At 33.8% G+C, this 18195-nt stretch overlaps 1 protein-coding gene across 1 annotated transcript in view; it reads left to right on the top strand.

Moving 5' to 3' along the window:
- ZNG1A (Zn regulated GTPase metalloprotein activator 1A) overlaps positions 1-18195 on the top strand; it is a 49172-nt gene that overhangs the window by 17233 nt on the left and 13744 nt on the right. The window contains exons 5-9 of the mRNA XM_004459393.4: positions 4939-4998; positions 6270-6307; positions 11291-11337; positions 13023-13109; positions 16001-16045. Coding sequence (XP_004459450.1) covers positions 4939-4998; positions 6270-6307; positions 11291-11337; positions 13023-13109; positions 16001-16045 — 277 coding nt within the window. The remainder of the gene's footprint in view (positions 1-4938; positions 4999-6269; positions 6308-11290; positions 11338-13022; positions 13110-16000; positions 16046-18195) is intronic.

Raw genomic sequence — 18195 nt, 5'->3', positions numbered from 1 at the left:
TTTTATGTTTCTTTGGGAGGACTAGAGCTAGGGGTTGCCTACTCTGCCATCTTGATGATGCCAGTCCTGCCTCATTTTGATTTTGAACTTACTAAGATAGTATTGTTTTTATGGTCTTTACTATGAAGAAGCCCTTGAGAATTTTCTTTAGTTTCTCGGATTATGTTTTCTTCCAGAATGATTCTTTGCCATTTGTATGCCTTGTTCATTTCTTCACTGTTTTCTTTCTTGCCTTTTATCTTCTTTTTTTTTTCCTTCCGTGATACATTTGCATAGTTACCATGTTTTATGTTTAATGTGGGAGGCTCAGAGAACCTCACTTAGATGTGGTATGGATGAATTCTGATATCCTAAACATCTCAGTGAATCTTGGTTTTCTCCTTACTAAGACTCGGTTTGAAAGCTGGATATTGCTGGGGAATGGGGAGGAGGCAAAGGGAAGAGGGGTGACAAAGAGAACCAGATGGGGCAATGTGATATATGTATTATATCACAGTGGGCTCTGGCCCACTGAAATACTAACAAGTGTTTTCTTCCTGAATTTGCTCCAATGATTCATGCATGCATACATCTTACTTCTTGTGTAGGGACACCCTTAAGCCTCACAGCTGCCACCTCAGTTTGCTCTGAGCCCTAGAAAATGATCCCCTCCCCCAAATGCGCAGGTGGGTAGAAACTACTACCCTTGAAGTTGTTTTGTTGACATTTTCCTATATTGCTTATTACTTACTTAGTTTTACTTCTCTTCATTTTGGAAAAATTTCTGATAATAGATAATGAATATTATTTTGTTTTGCAACCCTACACAAGTACTATATCAAAGATGCTTGTCAGATTTGGAATAAATGCTGTAATAAGCACCTAAAGTTCAAGTTAATAATAGGTAAATGTTAACTGTATAACTTCTAAGCTGTTTATCTGAATAGAAATCATTTTTTAAAATTATAAAATGGCTTATGAATGATATTAAATATTTTACACAATGAGGGAAGTGGGCTTGCCCAATGGATAGGGTGTCTGCCTACCACATGCGAGGTTTGCACTTCAAACCCCAGGCCTCCTTGACCCATGTGGAGCTGGCCCATGTGCAGTGCTGATGCGCATGAAGAGTGCCGTGCCATGCACTCCCCGCATAGGGGAGCCCCATGCGCAAGAAGTGCGCCCCATAAGGAGAGCCACTCAGTGTGAAAGAAAGTACAGCCTGCCCAAGAATGGCACTGCACACACGGAGAGCTGACACAACAAGATGACGCAACAAAAAGAAAGACAGATTCCTGGTGCCACTGATAAGGATAGAAACGGAAACAGAAGAACACACAGCAAATGGACACAGAGAGCAGACAACTGGCAGGGGTGGGGAGGGAAGGGGAGAGAAATAAATAAAAAATAAATCTTTAAAAAAATTTTTACAGAATGAGAACAAATTAAAACTTTTTTATGACTTGTTTGGAGTAATAATGTACGTGGTAAATTTATCTTTTCCCCCCTGCTGGGGATTGAATTATGTTCCCCACGAAAGGCAAGTTCAAGTCTTAACCCTGTTTTGTGGGTATGAACCCATTTGAAAATAGGACCTTTGAAAATGTTATTAGTTAAGTTGTGCCCAAACTGAATGAGGGTGGGCCTTAATCCAATATGGCTGAAGTCTTTATAAGCAAAAGGAAATTGAACACAGAAAGAGAAGCCACAAGAGACACAAGACAATGGAAGTCAACAGAACCCAGAAGAAAAAGAAGATGCTACCTTGTGCCTTGATATGTGATGGAAAAGCCAAGGAACCCCAAAGATTGCTGACCAGCCAGAGGATACTGACCTCAGGAGCAAGCAAGCCTTCTAGCCCCTGAAACCATGAGCCAATAAACTCCTGTTGTTAAACCAACCCATTGTATGTTGTTTGTTTTAGCAGCTAAGAAACAAAATAGTTTTTGGTACCCAAAATAGGGTGCTGCTATTGCAAATACCTAAAAATAGTGAAATAAAAATAGTGAAATTAGGTAATGAATAGAGGCTGGAAGAATTGTGAGGCACTAGATTGAAAAAGCCTAGACTGCTTTGAAGAAACTATCAGGAGAAATGTGGATGTGAAAGGTACTTCCAGTGGGGCCTTAAGAAAAAATGATGAATGTTTAATTGGAAATTGGAGAACAAGCCATCTTGTTATAAAGTGGCAGAGAACTTGACAAAGCTGTATTCAATGTTGGGTGGAAGGCAGAACTTGAAAGTGATGAAGTTGTATATTTAGATGAGGAGATTTCCAAGCTAAGTGTGGAAGGTGCAACCTGGTTTTTCCTTGCAGCTTATAGAAAGGAAAGGGATAAGCTGAGAATTAAACTCTTAAGCCCAAAGAAACCCAAAATTGATGGCTTGGAAAATTCTTGGCCTATGCACTCTGAGACTAGGGCCATAAGCAGCTCTGTGAAGGTCCTCCCTGAGCTTCCGGGAAGTGAATTCCTAGAGAACAGGGCTCCTCGTGAGGGACAGCCCTTCTCTTTGCTAAAGAGAAGATGTGGCTGAACATGGAAATCCAGTCAGCCATTTCAGTGGAAGTCAGGGTTGGAAATGCTTACCCAGGAAGGATCTATGGAAAGTGCTGTTGTCTGATGGTTTGGACCAACTAAAACTGCACACAAATCCGACAAAGTTTTTGCAAGATTTGTATGAATTAAGCAGTGCCTGAACATGGTAGAGAAGGGACGAATTGAAGGAAGAATGCTTTTGAATCAGAACCAGGGAAGTAAAGGTCTGGACCGAAAAGATACCCTTGGGCCTAGAGAATGGGCCAAGCACATGTAAAAAGGGCACATGCGCCCCTGTGCTTGGAGAAGGTGGGCTTTGTGCCCCATTGTTCAGGGATTTGCTGCCACCCCAGTTCAGAATGGGGCCTGTGTCCCTGCATTCTCAGAGATCTTGGCCGTCATTCTGATGCTTGCGAGGCTAGGGCCTTGATCTTTCTGTTGGGAAGACGTGGCTGCTATGAAGTGCTTGGAAAGGGTAGGGCTGCCACACCATCAGGCTCAGGGGACAAAACTGATTCACAGTTGTTTCTCAGACCTTGAAGGATGAAGTTTTCCTTTCTGGGTTTCAGATTTGTTTGGGACCTATGGCCTCTGTTTTCCTTCCATTTTCTCCCTTCTGGAATGGAAATATTTACTCTATGCCTGTCCCATCATTGTTTCTTAGAAGTAGATAACTTGTTTTCTAGATTTCACAGGCTCATCAGGCAGGAATTTTGCCCTAGGATGGACTATGCCCACAGGTGATTTTGATGAGACTGTTCTAAACTGTCTTAAGGCTTTTGGGATGTTGTAATGGAATGAATGTATTTTGCATGTGGGAAAAATTTGCCTTTTGGGGGCCCAGACAGCAGACTTTTGGGTATTGAATCATGTCTCCCGCAAAAGTCATGTTCTGGTCCGAACCCTTGGTCCTGTAGTTGTGAAAATAGAACAAAATGCTCAAATTGAATCAAGAGTAGGCCTTAATCCATATAGCTGAAGTCCTTATAAGCAAAGAGGAATTGGACACAGAAAGAGAAGCCACAGGAGAAGCAGGAAGCTGGAAGTCAACAGAACCTGCGAGAGAAAGGAAAAGATGCTACCATGTGTATTGCCATATGATGGAAAAACCAAGGAATCCCAAAAATTGCTGGCCAGCCAGAGAGGATACTGACCTCAGGAGCAAGCAAACCTTATAGCCCCTGAAACCACCTGTCAATCAATTCCTGTTGTTAAATTAACCCAATGTATGGTATTTGTTTTAGAAACTAGGAAACTAAAACACCCTTTCATTAATTAAAATCATGTTTTTTGCCAAGAAAGTGAGGAAAATTCTTATTGGCAATTCAGTTGTTTCCCATTTAGGAGACTGACACTCTCCAGTTCTAAGCTAAATAAGTGTCATGGTAAAGTAATTTCCTTGAAAAGGACAGACATTGATTTAGCCCCTGTTACTCACAAATCCTATTTCAGTCAAATTGGAAAACTATTAAGTTTTTGGGGAAAAAATCAATAGATATCAGGAAACCATTAGATCTTGTGGCCCTTGCTATATCTTGCATGAGTAATCATTGTAAACAACTGACAGGTATTTCATTGTTGACACAGAGTGATGCTTGGGGGACCACATCTTGTCAGCTTTGGTGGACAGCTTTAGACAGTGGAATGAGTTCAGTTATCCTTGTTTTACCCCTGTGCTTCATTCTTTTAGACAGCCCTGTCACTAACTGAACTGGTGATGCTTTGAAAAATCAAGTACTTTCCTTTCTGTCAGTATTCTTTTTCTTCTGTTATGGCATATTAATTAGGGTATGTTGTTAGGCAGTGAATCAGTTTTTGTCAAAAACAACTTTTAATTTCTTATTTAAAAATATTTTTTCCTCAGGCCCAAATTTTATACTACTACTAAATAAGTAGTGTAAGGGATTATTAGTAATATCCAAGAGGGTATGGTACTCTTGTTCTTATTCTTCTACAAAAATTGCCAGTAAATTTCTTTTGTTTCAAGTGAATTTAGAATTATGTTTTGTCTTGGCTTTTCCTTTAAAGGAGTAATTCATTTACTTGCAAACCATATTCAGGAATTGAGAAAAATAAGTCCTTTTTGTGTATACACAGCCATACTGCCTAAACTGTTTGTTAATATCTGTTGATAAATTATTATGGTATCGGTAGAAGCTTGGTGTTCAATTTGTATGTGGTGTGTGTGTGTGTGTGTGTGTGTGTGTGTATTTTTTTAGGAAATAGGGGAAGAAATTGGTGTTAAGTATTAAAAGGTTCTATCACTGTAATTCCCGTAAGAAAACTGGAAACCCAGATTTAATTTTACATACCTTTGTCTATTAATTCCATCAGGGCAAACAAAGTATTGTGGATAGACTTGTGTTTTTAGTTTGAAAAAGTATTTTTATTTAATAAATACTATCATAATATATATTTTCAGGTGCCGTGGCTTCTATGTTTTGGGTTGATGCTGAATTAGGGAGTGATATTTATCTTGATGGTAAGTTAAAAAACTAATTTCCTTTTTTTTTTTCAAGTAAAAGTTTTATGGTTAAGATCATTTTATTCATTCAAATAATATTTTTTTGTTCCTTGCATTGTTGTTCTTTTCAAACTTTTTAAGTTTGATAATGAAGAAAGTCTTTGTTCATACAGATTTTAAAGCCCTAGACAGTGGTAGAACTAGATGTCAAATCTTAAAATCTCAACTCTCAATATAGTGCTTTCACTAAGTTTTTCCTTTTAAAATGCAATGTAGATTTCCTATATCTTAAGTTGTTTAATTTATGTACTTAGTATAATGTTTGCACTTTTTATTTTAATCAGCCAGACAATATGAGGATCGTATGTCTACTTTTGTTTTCCCTTGAAGTTAAGAATTAAGCACCTCCGTCTGCCTAGCTTAGCCTTACTTTAACTTAACATTTTTGTGTCATCTTTTTTATAGAATTCATTTAAGACATTTCAGAAACTTTCTCAGTTACGCAACTTTGTTCTGTCCTTCCCTCCTTCCCTCCCTCTCTCGCTCTCTTCCTCTCTCTTCTCTCTCCCCTCATCCTTCCTCTCTACCTCTTTCCTCTTTTTCTTTAAATCAGTTCTTTCATAGAATAAGGGTTGAAATTTAAGAATCTTTGAAGCTGCTGTTATGCATATTTCCTTGTCATTTGGCCCAAATATATATGGCATGTAGTTAATTAAATTCCTTAGGCATCATCAATCCATTCTTTTGCTACCCTTTGAAAAATTATTAAGCATATAACTTCAGATTATTAAACTAATTAATTGTTTGAAAGCTTAAGTACATGTTACTTAAAACATGTGCATTAAATCTGGTCAGAGATATTAGAAATAAGGTATCCTAAGACCTCAGATTTACTAAGCAATAATTTAATGCTAAGTCTAGATTTTGCATTGTGTAAAAATAAGCTAGAAATAACCTTTCTTGTGTCATTTATCACATTCTACTTTGTTATTTAATTTGTCTCATATTTTGAATTGTAAGCCTTTTAAACATCAGAAAAATCTTATTTTCTTGTTTAAACTCCTCTAGTGCTTTGCAACTGTGACTTGGCACTGGGCACTGAGTACATATTTGAAATATATTAACATTAATGGAATTAAATTGTGGCATTGGTTAGAGCAAAACTGTACTTTGTTTTACTATTTGTGAACTGAAATAGATTAGTTTTAATTTTCGTTTGCAAGTATGGTTGCACAAAAATGTTAAACACTACTTTTTAAAAGGTGATTAAAATGCTTATTCTTTTATAGGTATCATAACTGTTGTGGACTCAAAATATGGCTTAAAAGTAAGTCGAAAGATTACTATCTATGAATTCCTAATTGTTAGGAAATGGGTATATGAGGGTTGAATATGTTATTCTCTCTACTTTTGTATCTTTTTGAAATTTTTCTTAACAAAAAGCTTTTTTAAAAAAGTATCTTTAACAATAAATAAAATTTGTGTGTTTCATATAAGTATTTCCTTTTTAGTACTCTGGTTTGATGTAGAGATAAAATTTGAAATTATAATATTTTGTAATAAGGATATAGGGTCACGATATCAACTTTAGAAATGTGTAACTCCTTCCTAGGATTCATCCCCACTGTTAATAAATCTTCTGTTTGATCGACAAAATTAAATTTGATAAAGAGTATGAAATCTTATATTTTTTGCTATAAGATACAAGCTAGAAATACTTGGGTTTTAAAAAAATATTGCTTTACCTTATTTTTAAGAAATTAGTATTTTTGCATAGGATTAGTGTCAAGGAACTCTCCATTTGAGGCATCTAGCTGTGAAAGTCTTAACTAACATAGTTCTCAGATGCATTGAAAATAGGTTTCAATTTATAAAATCCATTTGATAAGATATTTTAAAGTATGCCATTGCATGCAGTAAAATAGTATTTCTCAGCTTCCCAAGTGAACTGTCAGTAAAGTCAGGAAAGAATGAAATTATCTCCTACCTCCCAACTCCTATCTGCTATCTATGGATAGGGCCCAATGTAATAATTTCTTAGAAGCTTAAATTTAATGCTTAAAAAGTTCATGACAGTTTCGCATTCTACCCCATAATACATCTGAGTTTGTTTTAGTTTTTAAAAGTTTGTTATTCTCCCACTCATCAATAAAATTTTGTTCTATAAAGATATGCCAGGTTTGTCAAATGGCTACCCATACCCCTTTATTGGCCCTTCAGGTCCCTCAGGGATAGAGCACCCTAACTTGAGAAGTTTGGAAGATAATTCCTTTTTATATTTTTAAATCCAAATTTATTAATATTCTTAATAACCGAAGAAAGACCCCAAATATTAGTTTTACTCAGAAAATTTCCAAGAGACTTTTCTGACACCGTATTTCTGATAAAACAGAAGTGGCAAAAAAAGACAGATTCTCATTCTGAATGTTTGTTATAAGCATGTTTGAGTTCATCCTGTATATACATGTATTGCCAAATTTGGGGTATCTATGAAAATAAATTGCAGCTAGGACATTTTGTTTTGTTTATTTTATTGATAGACAAAGTATGATATACAAAGTGAAACTGTATTTCATGTATTTTATGATTATAGGAATAACATGTACATTGGGATATGAAGAGGAGTTAAATAAAATCTGCTATCAGTATAATGGAGGTCAGAAAAACAAAGCAACATTCTGAATAACTGCAAACACAATAAACATTTAAGCCCCTCTACCTTGATAAAACCTCTTAAATTGCTAAACTAATATACCTACACAAACTGATATACTCTCAGGATAATGACAACTTTAGATTTTCCAAGTTGGATGCCAGATATATAACTTTTCCTTTATTTAAAGAATTTGCTAACTTGTCCAATTCCTCTGGTTGCAAGACCAGTAGCTGTTTGTGATTCAGAGAATTCTGAAGCAGTACAAGTAATAACAGTTGGATAATGGGCAGCAATTTAAGGGTGTCACGCTTCATGGAGCCAACCCATCACAAGTAAAGTTGAGAAATGGTACCCCGTGGCCAGTGAGCCAAATTGAAACTGAAGTGGTAATTGATATCATGGGCTATCACTCTAATGGGATTGTTGCCCATTGATCTGAAATATTCATTTTTTAATCATAGGCAAAGAATTGGACAACTTAAAATGACAGCTCTCTATTCTCAGGACTTGACACCCAAGCTACTGACATCGTTTTCAGTTCTACAAATGTGACAGCATTTAATGCAATAGAATCAATGAATGAAGTTACACAGCAAAGGTCAAGCAAGGGGTTTCTTTTTGGTTCCCCTGTTATATTGCACAAGCTGTTGAAACAATTCAGTCAGAAAACAGTTTAGCTTGGAAAAGGCCAGAAAAATAAATAGACTGACATCACGCAATTATTTTTTAAGCTAAAATGGTGTTAGATCTATAACCAATTCATTCAGAATAAATACCTTCCTGGTTGGTGTTTTTGTTTTTTTTTAACATCTGACATCTTTGACACTAGATTTATTTCCACTTTGGAAATAAAGCAAATGAGTGTTAAGATTTTTTTTTTTTGCTTTGTTTTGTTTTGGCTAGCTTGCCTATCCTATTTCTGTGTTTCTGCAGAGAAGAATACCCTGTAGTCCTTACTGAAATTGAATCTGCAATGGTGTTATTTTAAAGTATTTCTTTGTTTCTTATGATAGGCTAAATTGGGGAAGTGAACCTTAATTTTTTGAAAATATTGGATTAGTACCAAAATTATTTTTGACTTTTTTTATATATAAGCAAAAGCCATGGTCTTTAATCTAAGATAAGGAATCCTTTTGGACATTTATATAGTCTAAGATATTTTGCAAAAATGCCTGCTTCATATGCCTGTACAGGTAAAATAGAATCGATTTTTCATTTTGTTTTTCTTTTATAAATAAAATAGAATTGTCTGACTTAAGGACCAGTGGTATCTAATGTATTATTGGAGAATGTTCTTGCAAAAAGACATTTTTGCAAGGTTTGAATTGAGAAGGTAGGAAGTGGTATAAGAGAAATGTTGGTCTGATGTGCAGAGAAAATAAGTGCCAGTAATCATTTATTTCTTTATGCTTGTATAGCCTTCTTATGTACATAAAGCAGGGCATGTATATGTTCTGCTATAATTATACATGATTATTATATATATTATTCTTAATAGAATTGTACATATTAAGAGGGTTTTATTTTAGAGGATTTTGTTTTATTTTTATATTTAATAATTCTTCATTGCTTGGAAGTAGTAAAGTGTTAGTATACTGTATACCCCAAATAGCTTTCTGTGAAGATTGGTGAAATAAGTGCATTTAAAACATTGTGAGTTACTTTGTGAAACTACCATTTTATTAGTCCCATGTATGTAATTCAGTAACAAATCTGCTATATCTTTCTTATGTCCTACCAATTCACACTCATATAGTCCCCAGTTTATATGTAAATAAAGCTTCCCCAAGATCAACATACAATATATTGAAAAATATTTTATGTCTAAAGAATTCTCAGTATTACAGGATCATTGAGAGGCAGGTGCCTTGCCAGAAATACATTTTGTTAAGTAAATTGCTGCTAACTGGACAGGGATTTGTTGCTGCATGTTATATAGAAGTTTTCAAATAATAAAATCCAAGTACCCAAGTCAACAAATGGGTATGAATTAGCTTATTCACCAAATTTTTATTGAGCTTGTATGCCAGGCATCATTCTAGGATCTGGTAACAGCATTGTTCTCTACATATGGAGGACATAATAATAGGATTTGTTATAGCCTCAGGCCAAGAGTAATTAAGAGAAAATATTAAACTTGGTCTTTTGGCATGAAATAATTTTTGATATACTATTCTCCAAGTTTTGTGGTTTCCATAATTACATGATGGGTCTGCAGTTGATTTTTATGATGTGCCTAAAGTGGAAATCAGTACATTTTGACCATACTTTTAGTTTAGTATGATTTTCCCCAAAATAGAATTTGGTAAACTTTTAGAAGAGAAGAGTTCCTCTCTAGACTTAGTCAAAGCGCTTATTACCAATTTGCCATTAGGTTCCAAACTATCCGAATACCTTAATGATTTATTTCCTCATGAATTGTAAAACTTATTTGGTGAAATTACTTTGAATATAATTTTTAGGTCATCTTTATGCATATGCTCTTATATGATTATTAACATTTATGTAACACTGTATACAAGACTGATTTTACAGAACATGCTTTCACTTAAACTTCTATTGAGCAGTTTTCTAGTAAAAAAAAAACAACAACCCTAAAATAAAGTATCCTTTGGTGTTAGATTTAGTGTTTTAGATTTAGTTTCTTTTTTAAAATGAGGTGAATAGCCATTTCATATGATTATTATGGAGGCTAGATTAGATAATGTTTGTGAAAGGATTTAATAATCTAAAGTTTGATTCACATATAAAGCATGTTCCTATAATCTACTAAAATCTCTCTAAACCTAAGTAGGCAGTTTTTTATTGTGACAGGAAACATCTATTGAAGCTTCAAGTGATGAGAGTATCAGTGTGATTTTCCAGAGAAGAACCTTATGGAATTTATGACATTAGGAATACAAATAGGATTTTGGGTGTTTAAAAATAACAAAACAAAAAAAAAACTGCTCCCAGAGAAATTAAAGCTATTAATATCTCATTGGTCAATGTCAAAAAAATATATATATATTTTTGGAGCTACCCTGATTTTGCAGTGGCCAGCAAAATAAATAGTTTCACTAAGAGATTAGGTCTCTCAGTGTGGATTTCTAAATGATAAATTGCTTTTAGACAAGAATTAGGCTTGTGTCCTTTATGAAGTTTATTTGTTCCTAGGTAATATGAAGGGCCTGATACTGAGTTCATATTGTGTATTTCACATTTTGGTGTGGGGAGTTTGGGTGGGAATAAAGGAAAGTGTATTAAATTTTAAGAAAATATTTCAATGATTACCCCTGTTTTAAAAGTAATAATATTTACAAAGAAAAAAATTGAAAAAAAAAAGAAAATGCCTAAAATCTGAAATGTAGTTATCTGTATTTTTATGAGATTATTTAAATCAGGGTCATTTTTCTTTTAAGAAAAAGAAAAGGGCAGGGGAATAAAATTCTAAGCCCTCCATCCTCCAAAAGAAAGTCCATGGGTTCACTGTAGAAAAATTTGCTGAGGAAAAGAAAAATGTTTTCAGATAGAAAAGAGTTCTGAATTTGTAATGGAACTTGCTAAAATCTTTATTAGAGGCAAGAAAGGGGACTCTAAAGTAAAATCCTTTATATTGACATTATATTTTGTGTTACAGTACAGTAACCTTTTTCAAACTTTGTTTTTGTTTAGCATCTATCAGAAGAAAAAGCTGATGGCTTTATCAATGAAGCTACTAGGTATTCATATTTAAAATTTGTATTGATAGCTGGATAATGGGAAAGAGAAACTCATTAATATGAAAACCAAAAACAAACTAAAAAGTAAATATTAAAAAATGTAGTCAAGGAAAATTTTTCTCTTTTCTCATAGTTAAATCCTTGCTAACAATGCATGATGGTCTGATAAAGAAAATTTTATTTAAAACCATATTTTAGCACAAAGTGAGTACTGTACATAGATTTCTTTGTGAGGAACTTGTGAAAGGGGGTTAACCTTTTAAAATATTTTCTTGTTCTCAAACAATTTTGTTATGAAGGTTTTATTAAAAGCAATTGGGTTACTTAGTGCCTTTAACAGTAATTTTATTTGATTTAAATATTCACTGTTATTCAGGAAAACAGAAGAACAAATAGTTTTATTTTGGCATTTAGAACATTATGTTTTATTTAAATACCATTATGTTCCTGATTGGTTTGTCTTTAGACTTATAAATATTTAAGGTAGTTTGCCAATTCTAAGCATATTCTTGCTAATAGGGTAAAGGTTTGGGGATAGATGACAGTCACTCAATATGCTGCTGGGTTTGAGAGTGAGGCCTCCTGGGGTTTACTATGAATGATCCAGACATAAATAATAAAGACTACAAACAATTGATTCCTCATCGTTTGGCAGTGTGGTACTCTGTTGTTTTTTAATCCTTCCTAAACATTGCCTTTAATATATAGTTATAATTCAAATTAGAATGAACTTAAATGTTTTTATAACTTTTTCCTTGTTAAAAAAAGTTAAGAAAATGTAAATAATCATAGAAAATGGCAAAATGTTATAAAAGACAAAAGAAAGTTTAATATAGTAGTCCTCCAATTCAGAGATTGCCTTTGATATACATATATATTAAGTCATTATTCATATAAAATTTTCTTAAACAAAAATGGTATGTAACTGCTTTTTCAGTTAAAGTTAATTTAGCTTTGAGAATCTGAGTATGTTCCTTGAAATATCTGGCTGTTAAGAACAAATAGACTAATGATGAAAAATTTCTGAAGAATTGAGTAAAATTTAAAGACTCCTCAGCTTTACTACTTGTGTTCATAGAAAACAGAATTTGCAGTTTTAGTAAGCCGTTTTGTTATCAATTGTTGTCAACCAGGTTTTTTAACTTGAAAATATAGTGATAGTGGTGTAGTAGGCATTTGTGCAAGTTTCTGAAATATTTTCTGAAAAAAAATTTTTTAACTTTAATGCACTGTTAATATTAAGTGAACTTGTTATCTATATTTCTTTGAAAATTATGGTAATCATTAAGTAGGATATTTTGTTCACTAGACTGTCTTTGTTCTTAACATATTAGATATACATATTTTATACATTTCTTTATAAAGAAAATCATGAGTTGAAACTATCATCTTTCTGATTGAAAATTTTTTGAGGCTTATCTTTTTAGATCAAGAGTGCCTTGCAAGTAGGATCACGCAGTAAATATTTTTGAATGAATCACATAAAATCTGAATTTGTGTAATGACAAATATAATTCATCCTTACTGTCTGAGGAATGGTAAGCAAACAAGAGTAAGAGTAGACAGAATCACTATTATAAAGTATTATATTGTTCTTAACTGATATATTGATCTGAATGAAGTGTTTATGCTTGTTTTTAATTTCTTAACGTTTCCCTTTTGATTTCTGCTCTTTGCTAATTTAGGCAGGTTGCTTTGGCAGATATCATCATCGTCAATAAAACAGACTTGGTTCCAGAAGAAGATTTAAACAAATTAAGAAAAACCATTAGGTACAGAATTATAAATATATTAACTACCTACAAATCCAGAGTATTATATACAAAATATTTTTACCATGGCTTTTTGCCCTATAGACATATAAGGTTCAAGGTAGACCTGCTTCAGGTGTCATTAGAAAATCATATATATTGTTGTGGGCTAATTGACTGTTACGTCATTAGTAATATATGAAATGATTCCCTATTACTTACAGAATATAGTTCAAAACTGTAGACTGCTATTTAGGGTCATTTGACTCTATTCTCCTTTTCCTGTCTTCTCTTTGACCCTTTCCTAATATGAAGTCTCCCTAACTTTAGGATGATTAACTTACCTTCCCATGTGTATATCTTGTCAAATTCTTCCCTTACTCACAATCCCTGAATTCCTTCATCACCTCTGTTTTTTTAAAAAACAGTTTTATGCATTATGTAGACCCCATTTAATGCATACACGCCCCTCTGTGAAATTTTCTCTGACTCAGGTGGTTTCAGTCTTCTCTGAAACCTCATTGAATTTATGTCTTTCCTAATTGTCAACTAACCATGCTCTGTCTTCCAGCTTGCTTTAATGTCTTCAGTGTCTGTGGTCAAGGCTGATCAACATAGAAAATTAGGAATGATACCCAAGTATGCATTAAATGATCTAATAGTCATTTTACTGACTCTTCTGGAGAACCCCTTTTTTTTTAAACAAGGATGGACTTTTCAAATACATAGTTTGAGTTTATGGCCTTTATTTTGAACTACTCTGTAAGTCTGAAACTAATTATTTCCATATACAAAGAGACATTCAATAGCTTTTGTTATTCATCTTTTATGGATTTGATACCTTATGCATTATGGCTTGGAATTACTAATTCTAGTATTAATAACCTTTGCTGACATCAGATTTTAAATAGGCCAGTGCCAGTTAATATATTTTGTGTTATAAATTGAGTCCCTAAAATAAGAAAAATAGCTGGTACTTTCTAGAAGAATAAAAGCAGTGAATGGACATTAGTTTCACTCCTATTGACAATGGTCTTCTACATTTTGTTTCTCTTTTCAAAATCTTATGCAACATTGTGATTGCTAGAAAGGAGAACATAATCTCTTTCGCAAACATTTTCAACATAAAAATAAATAATTATTGCTACTTGGCTTTTGTATACTGTACACATATTGATTATCCAAGCTGGATCTCTAACCTCAGAAATATTGACTATTAACTAGCTTTCTGCCAGCCTGTATCAGAGTACCAGGAGAGAATTTAGAAGAGACAATTTGATAAATTACAGACCATTATGGTTCTTTTTTTTTTTTTCAGTTGAGGTAAAACTCACATAATCCGAAAAGGAAACCCATTACACATTAAGGAGTTACTCCCTTTTTCCCCCACTCCCAGCCCCTGGCAACCACCAATCTGCTGTCTGTCTCTGTGGATTTACCTATTCTGGGTATTTCATATGAGATGAAGCATACAATATGTGATCTTTGTATCTGGCTTCTTTCAGTTGGAATAAGTTTTCAGGGTTCATCCACATTGTAGCATGTATCAGTACTTCATTACTGATTGAATATTATTCCATTGTATGCATATACCACAATTTATCCATTCATCTGTTGATGGACATTTGGGCTGTTTCTACCTTTTGGCTATTATGAACAGTATTGCTAGGAACATGTGTATAGCTGTTTTTGAGTGCCTGTTTTCAATTCTTTTATATATACCTAGGAGTATAATTGCTGGGTCATATGGTAATTCTATGTTTGTTTAACTTTTTTTTTTTAATTGGGAACCGGGAATTGAACCCAGGACCTCATACATATGAAGAAGGCACTCAACCACTGAGTTAAACCTGCTCCCCAATGTTTAACTTTTTTTTAAATTTTATTTTTGTCTTTATTTTTTTTTTAATGTTACATTAAAAAATGTGAATTCCCCATATATCCCGCACTCCCATTGCCCCACTCCTCCCATAACAACAACCTCTTCCATCATCATGGGACGTTCTTTGCACTTGGTGAATACATCTCTGAGCACTGCTGCACCATATGGTCAATAGTCCACATTATAGTTGTTTTTTTTTCTTTTGTCTTTATTTTTTTAATATTACATTCAAAAAATATGAGGTCCCATATACCCCCCACTCCCCTCACCCGACTCCTCCCCCCATAGCAACAATCTCATCCATCATCATGAGACATTCATTGCATTTGGTGAATACCTCTCTGAGCACTGCTGCACCTCGTGGTCAGTGGTCCACATCATAGCCCACACTCTCCCACATTCCACCCAGTGGGCCATGGGAGGACATACAATGTCCGGTAACTGTCCCTGCAGCATCACCCAGGACAACTCCAAGTCCCGAAAACACCTCCACATCTCATCTCTTCCTCCCATTCCCCACACCCAACAGCCACCATGGCCACTTACTCCACACCAATGCCACATTTTCTTCGATTACTAATCATCCAAAGTTTAACTTTTTGAGGAACTGCCCAAATATTTTCTACCACTGCTGAACCACCTTCCATTCCTTCCATTAATATATGAGGGTTCCAATTTCACTACATCCTCACCACCACTTGTTATTCTCCTTTTATAAAAACAATTTTTATTATTATATCACTCCTAGAGGGTATGAAGTAGTATCTCATTGTGTTTTGATTTGCATGCAGCAGATTTTTACATATCATTTTCTTAAAAACTAACCTAAGTGGAATATATCAGGCTTATGGTTTGAAGGAAAAGAATAATTGCTACTAAAAATGTAAATTTTGTTTTTCTAGTTTTAATTTTTTTCCAATTCCAAATATATTTGCATATGCTTACTTCCTCTTGTAGAAATAATTTGCCCTGAGAGTGTTTTTTATAAGTTAATATTTACTTTTTTACCTTCTTCTCTTCATCTTTTCAGATCAATAAATGGATTAGGAAAAATTTTGGAAACACAAAGGTCAAGGTACTTTTGAAAGCAATTATTAATGTTAATACTAAATTCGTTATTAGTACATATTAAAATGATTGATAAATATTCTTGATTCTGAGTATAAGAAAGATGCAGGTGCATTTTTAAAAATGAAACCCCAAAATGTTGTTTTGAGTGCTCTTGATAAATAAGTTTAGCATAATTAGTTATCACATTTGTTTTACTTTCTTGTAACTATAACTGGAGAGTAATAATACTGTGTAACTGCTTTTGCTTAATAAGAAAGAAAACAGGCTTTCTACCACTCAAGAAGGTAATTTGTACAGAAATTTGAAAATTTATACTGTTAGGAATCTTACCTTAATTTGAGGTATTTAAATGGATTTTTAATATTTTTTAACACCTTAGTGTTTCATAGTTGAAAAAAAGTATCATGTAAAATATTAAGAACTTTTACCTTTTTTGATAAATTTTGATTTCTAGTCTCTGTTGGTTCTTCTCTTTTTTTGTTATGTTTGTATAGGTATACATTACTTTATAAAATAGATGTGCTCTTAAAACATCTGTAAAATGGATTTCTGTAGATTGAACTCTGTTTTCCATTAACTGCTATTATGATTTCAGAAATTTTCTGTATAGACGTATTTTGTTAAGGTCATTTTCTGGCAAGAATGGCTCAGCAGGTGATAGACACAGCAACATGCAGCCAGCAGCTCTGAAGCTCACAGCTGGCAGTCTAGTGCCACACACTCCCTTCTTGAGATTCTTTCCTTGGAAGTGCAGCAGAAGCCTTGTCTTGAGTGGCTTGTCTGCTATGGCAGAGATTAGAGGTGCTGACAGACTACCATAAGTGTTAGGCAGGACCATCGCAGCTGCTTATATGCATGTGAACAGCTGGGGGATTAATTTGGTATGCATTCTCAGAAGCTGTTCTTCTGCTGGCAGGGGTACCAGAAAAATGCCTTTAGTGTAAGTCCTCTAGAAGCATATACCAGACGTACTCCCTGCATTTCAAATTCCACCGTTGAAAATTTCTGATAACCTAACTTATACCATGAGTCATTCACTCTTCTTTCTATTGAATTTTACTCTTCCTTCCAAAATGACAGACAACCACATAATTGTTAAATAAGCATTTAAAAGTATCTGTGAATAGATTTGATTCTTTCATAATATCATTTACTCAGTTTATATTTGCAAACATCTTAAATCAATTTTTTAAAGGTGCCTAGATTTATCATGCTTAACTTTTCTTTTTGCTGGTTGTCATTTTGGAAATATCTATGTCTTGCTTAAAAGTTTCATCTTGAACTATTTATCATGTCATGATTTCACATTTTTAACATTTGTTTTATTATTATAAACCAGTTCACATTCAGTTATTTTTTGTTACTTCAAGTGGCTAAATGAACAAGTGAACAGATGCTCCTTTTTTCTTTCTTCAGTATTCGGTGTTTACCATTATATGCTGAGAATCTAGGGACTTTTTGAATAGCACTTCTTTGCTATGAAGACTGAAGTTGGATTAGGATTCTTTTCAGTGAAAATCATGTCTGTGGCAGAATTCTTACTATTGGACCAAACATCTTTTATTAAATAATTTCTGAAATTTCCTGAGGCATAGCAAGTCAAGCTTTCCAGTTTAAAAAGTAGAGATTTGGTTCTTAGCAAAAAATCAGTTCTGGTGGAGTTTTGTTTTACTGTTTTATTTCATTTCTTTAGCACTTTGTGCTTATAAGGTCCCTGGCAAGAGTAAAACTGGTGTAAACCTATGTAGAAAAAGGCTCACCTTGTAAGATTAAGGAATAAGAATGGCATATAGATATAGTAATGTTTTATTGATAAAACTTGATTTAAGGGCAAATGGAAGTTCTAATGATTTTAGGAGTGAAAGATTAGAAATACCATCCTTATCTTTTCTCGACTTTTTTTTAATCTGAAAGATTTAAGTGGACACAGAATAGAGGAAAAACAAAATCTAATTGGTCACTATTAAACTATGCAATTGAACAACTATTTATTGAGTGTTCTACAAGTTGCCACGCATTTTATAGCATATTGAGGATTAAAGCAATAAATAAGGGAAAACTCTGCCTTCAAGGAGAGAAAGAAGCAAACAAGCAAAAAACAATCCATTAAATATTAACAAGGATATGAAATGCACAGGGTCCAGTAAGAACAGG

The sequence above is a fragment of the Dasypus novemcinctus genome, chromosome 8, assembly GCF_030445035.2.
Source record: "Dasypus novemcinctus isolate mDasNov1 chromosome 8, mDasNov1.1.hap2, whole genome shotgun sequence".
In the NCBI taxonomy this organism is placed as follows: Eukaryota; Metazoa; Chordata; class Mammalia; order Cingulata; family Dasypodidae; genus Dasypus; species Dasypus novemcinctus.
The sequence above is the reverse complement of the archived record's forward strand: the minus strand, read 5'-3'. Positions and strand labels throughout refer to the sequence as shown.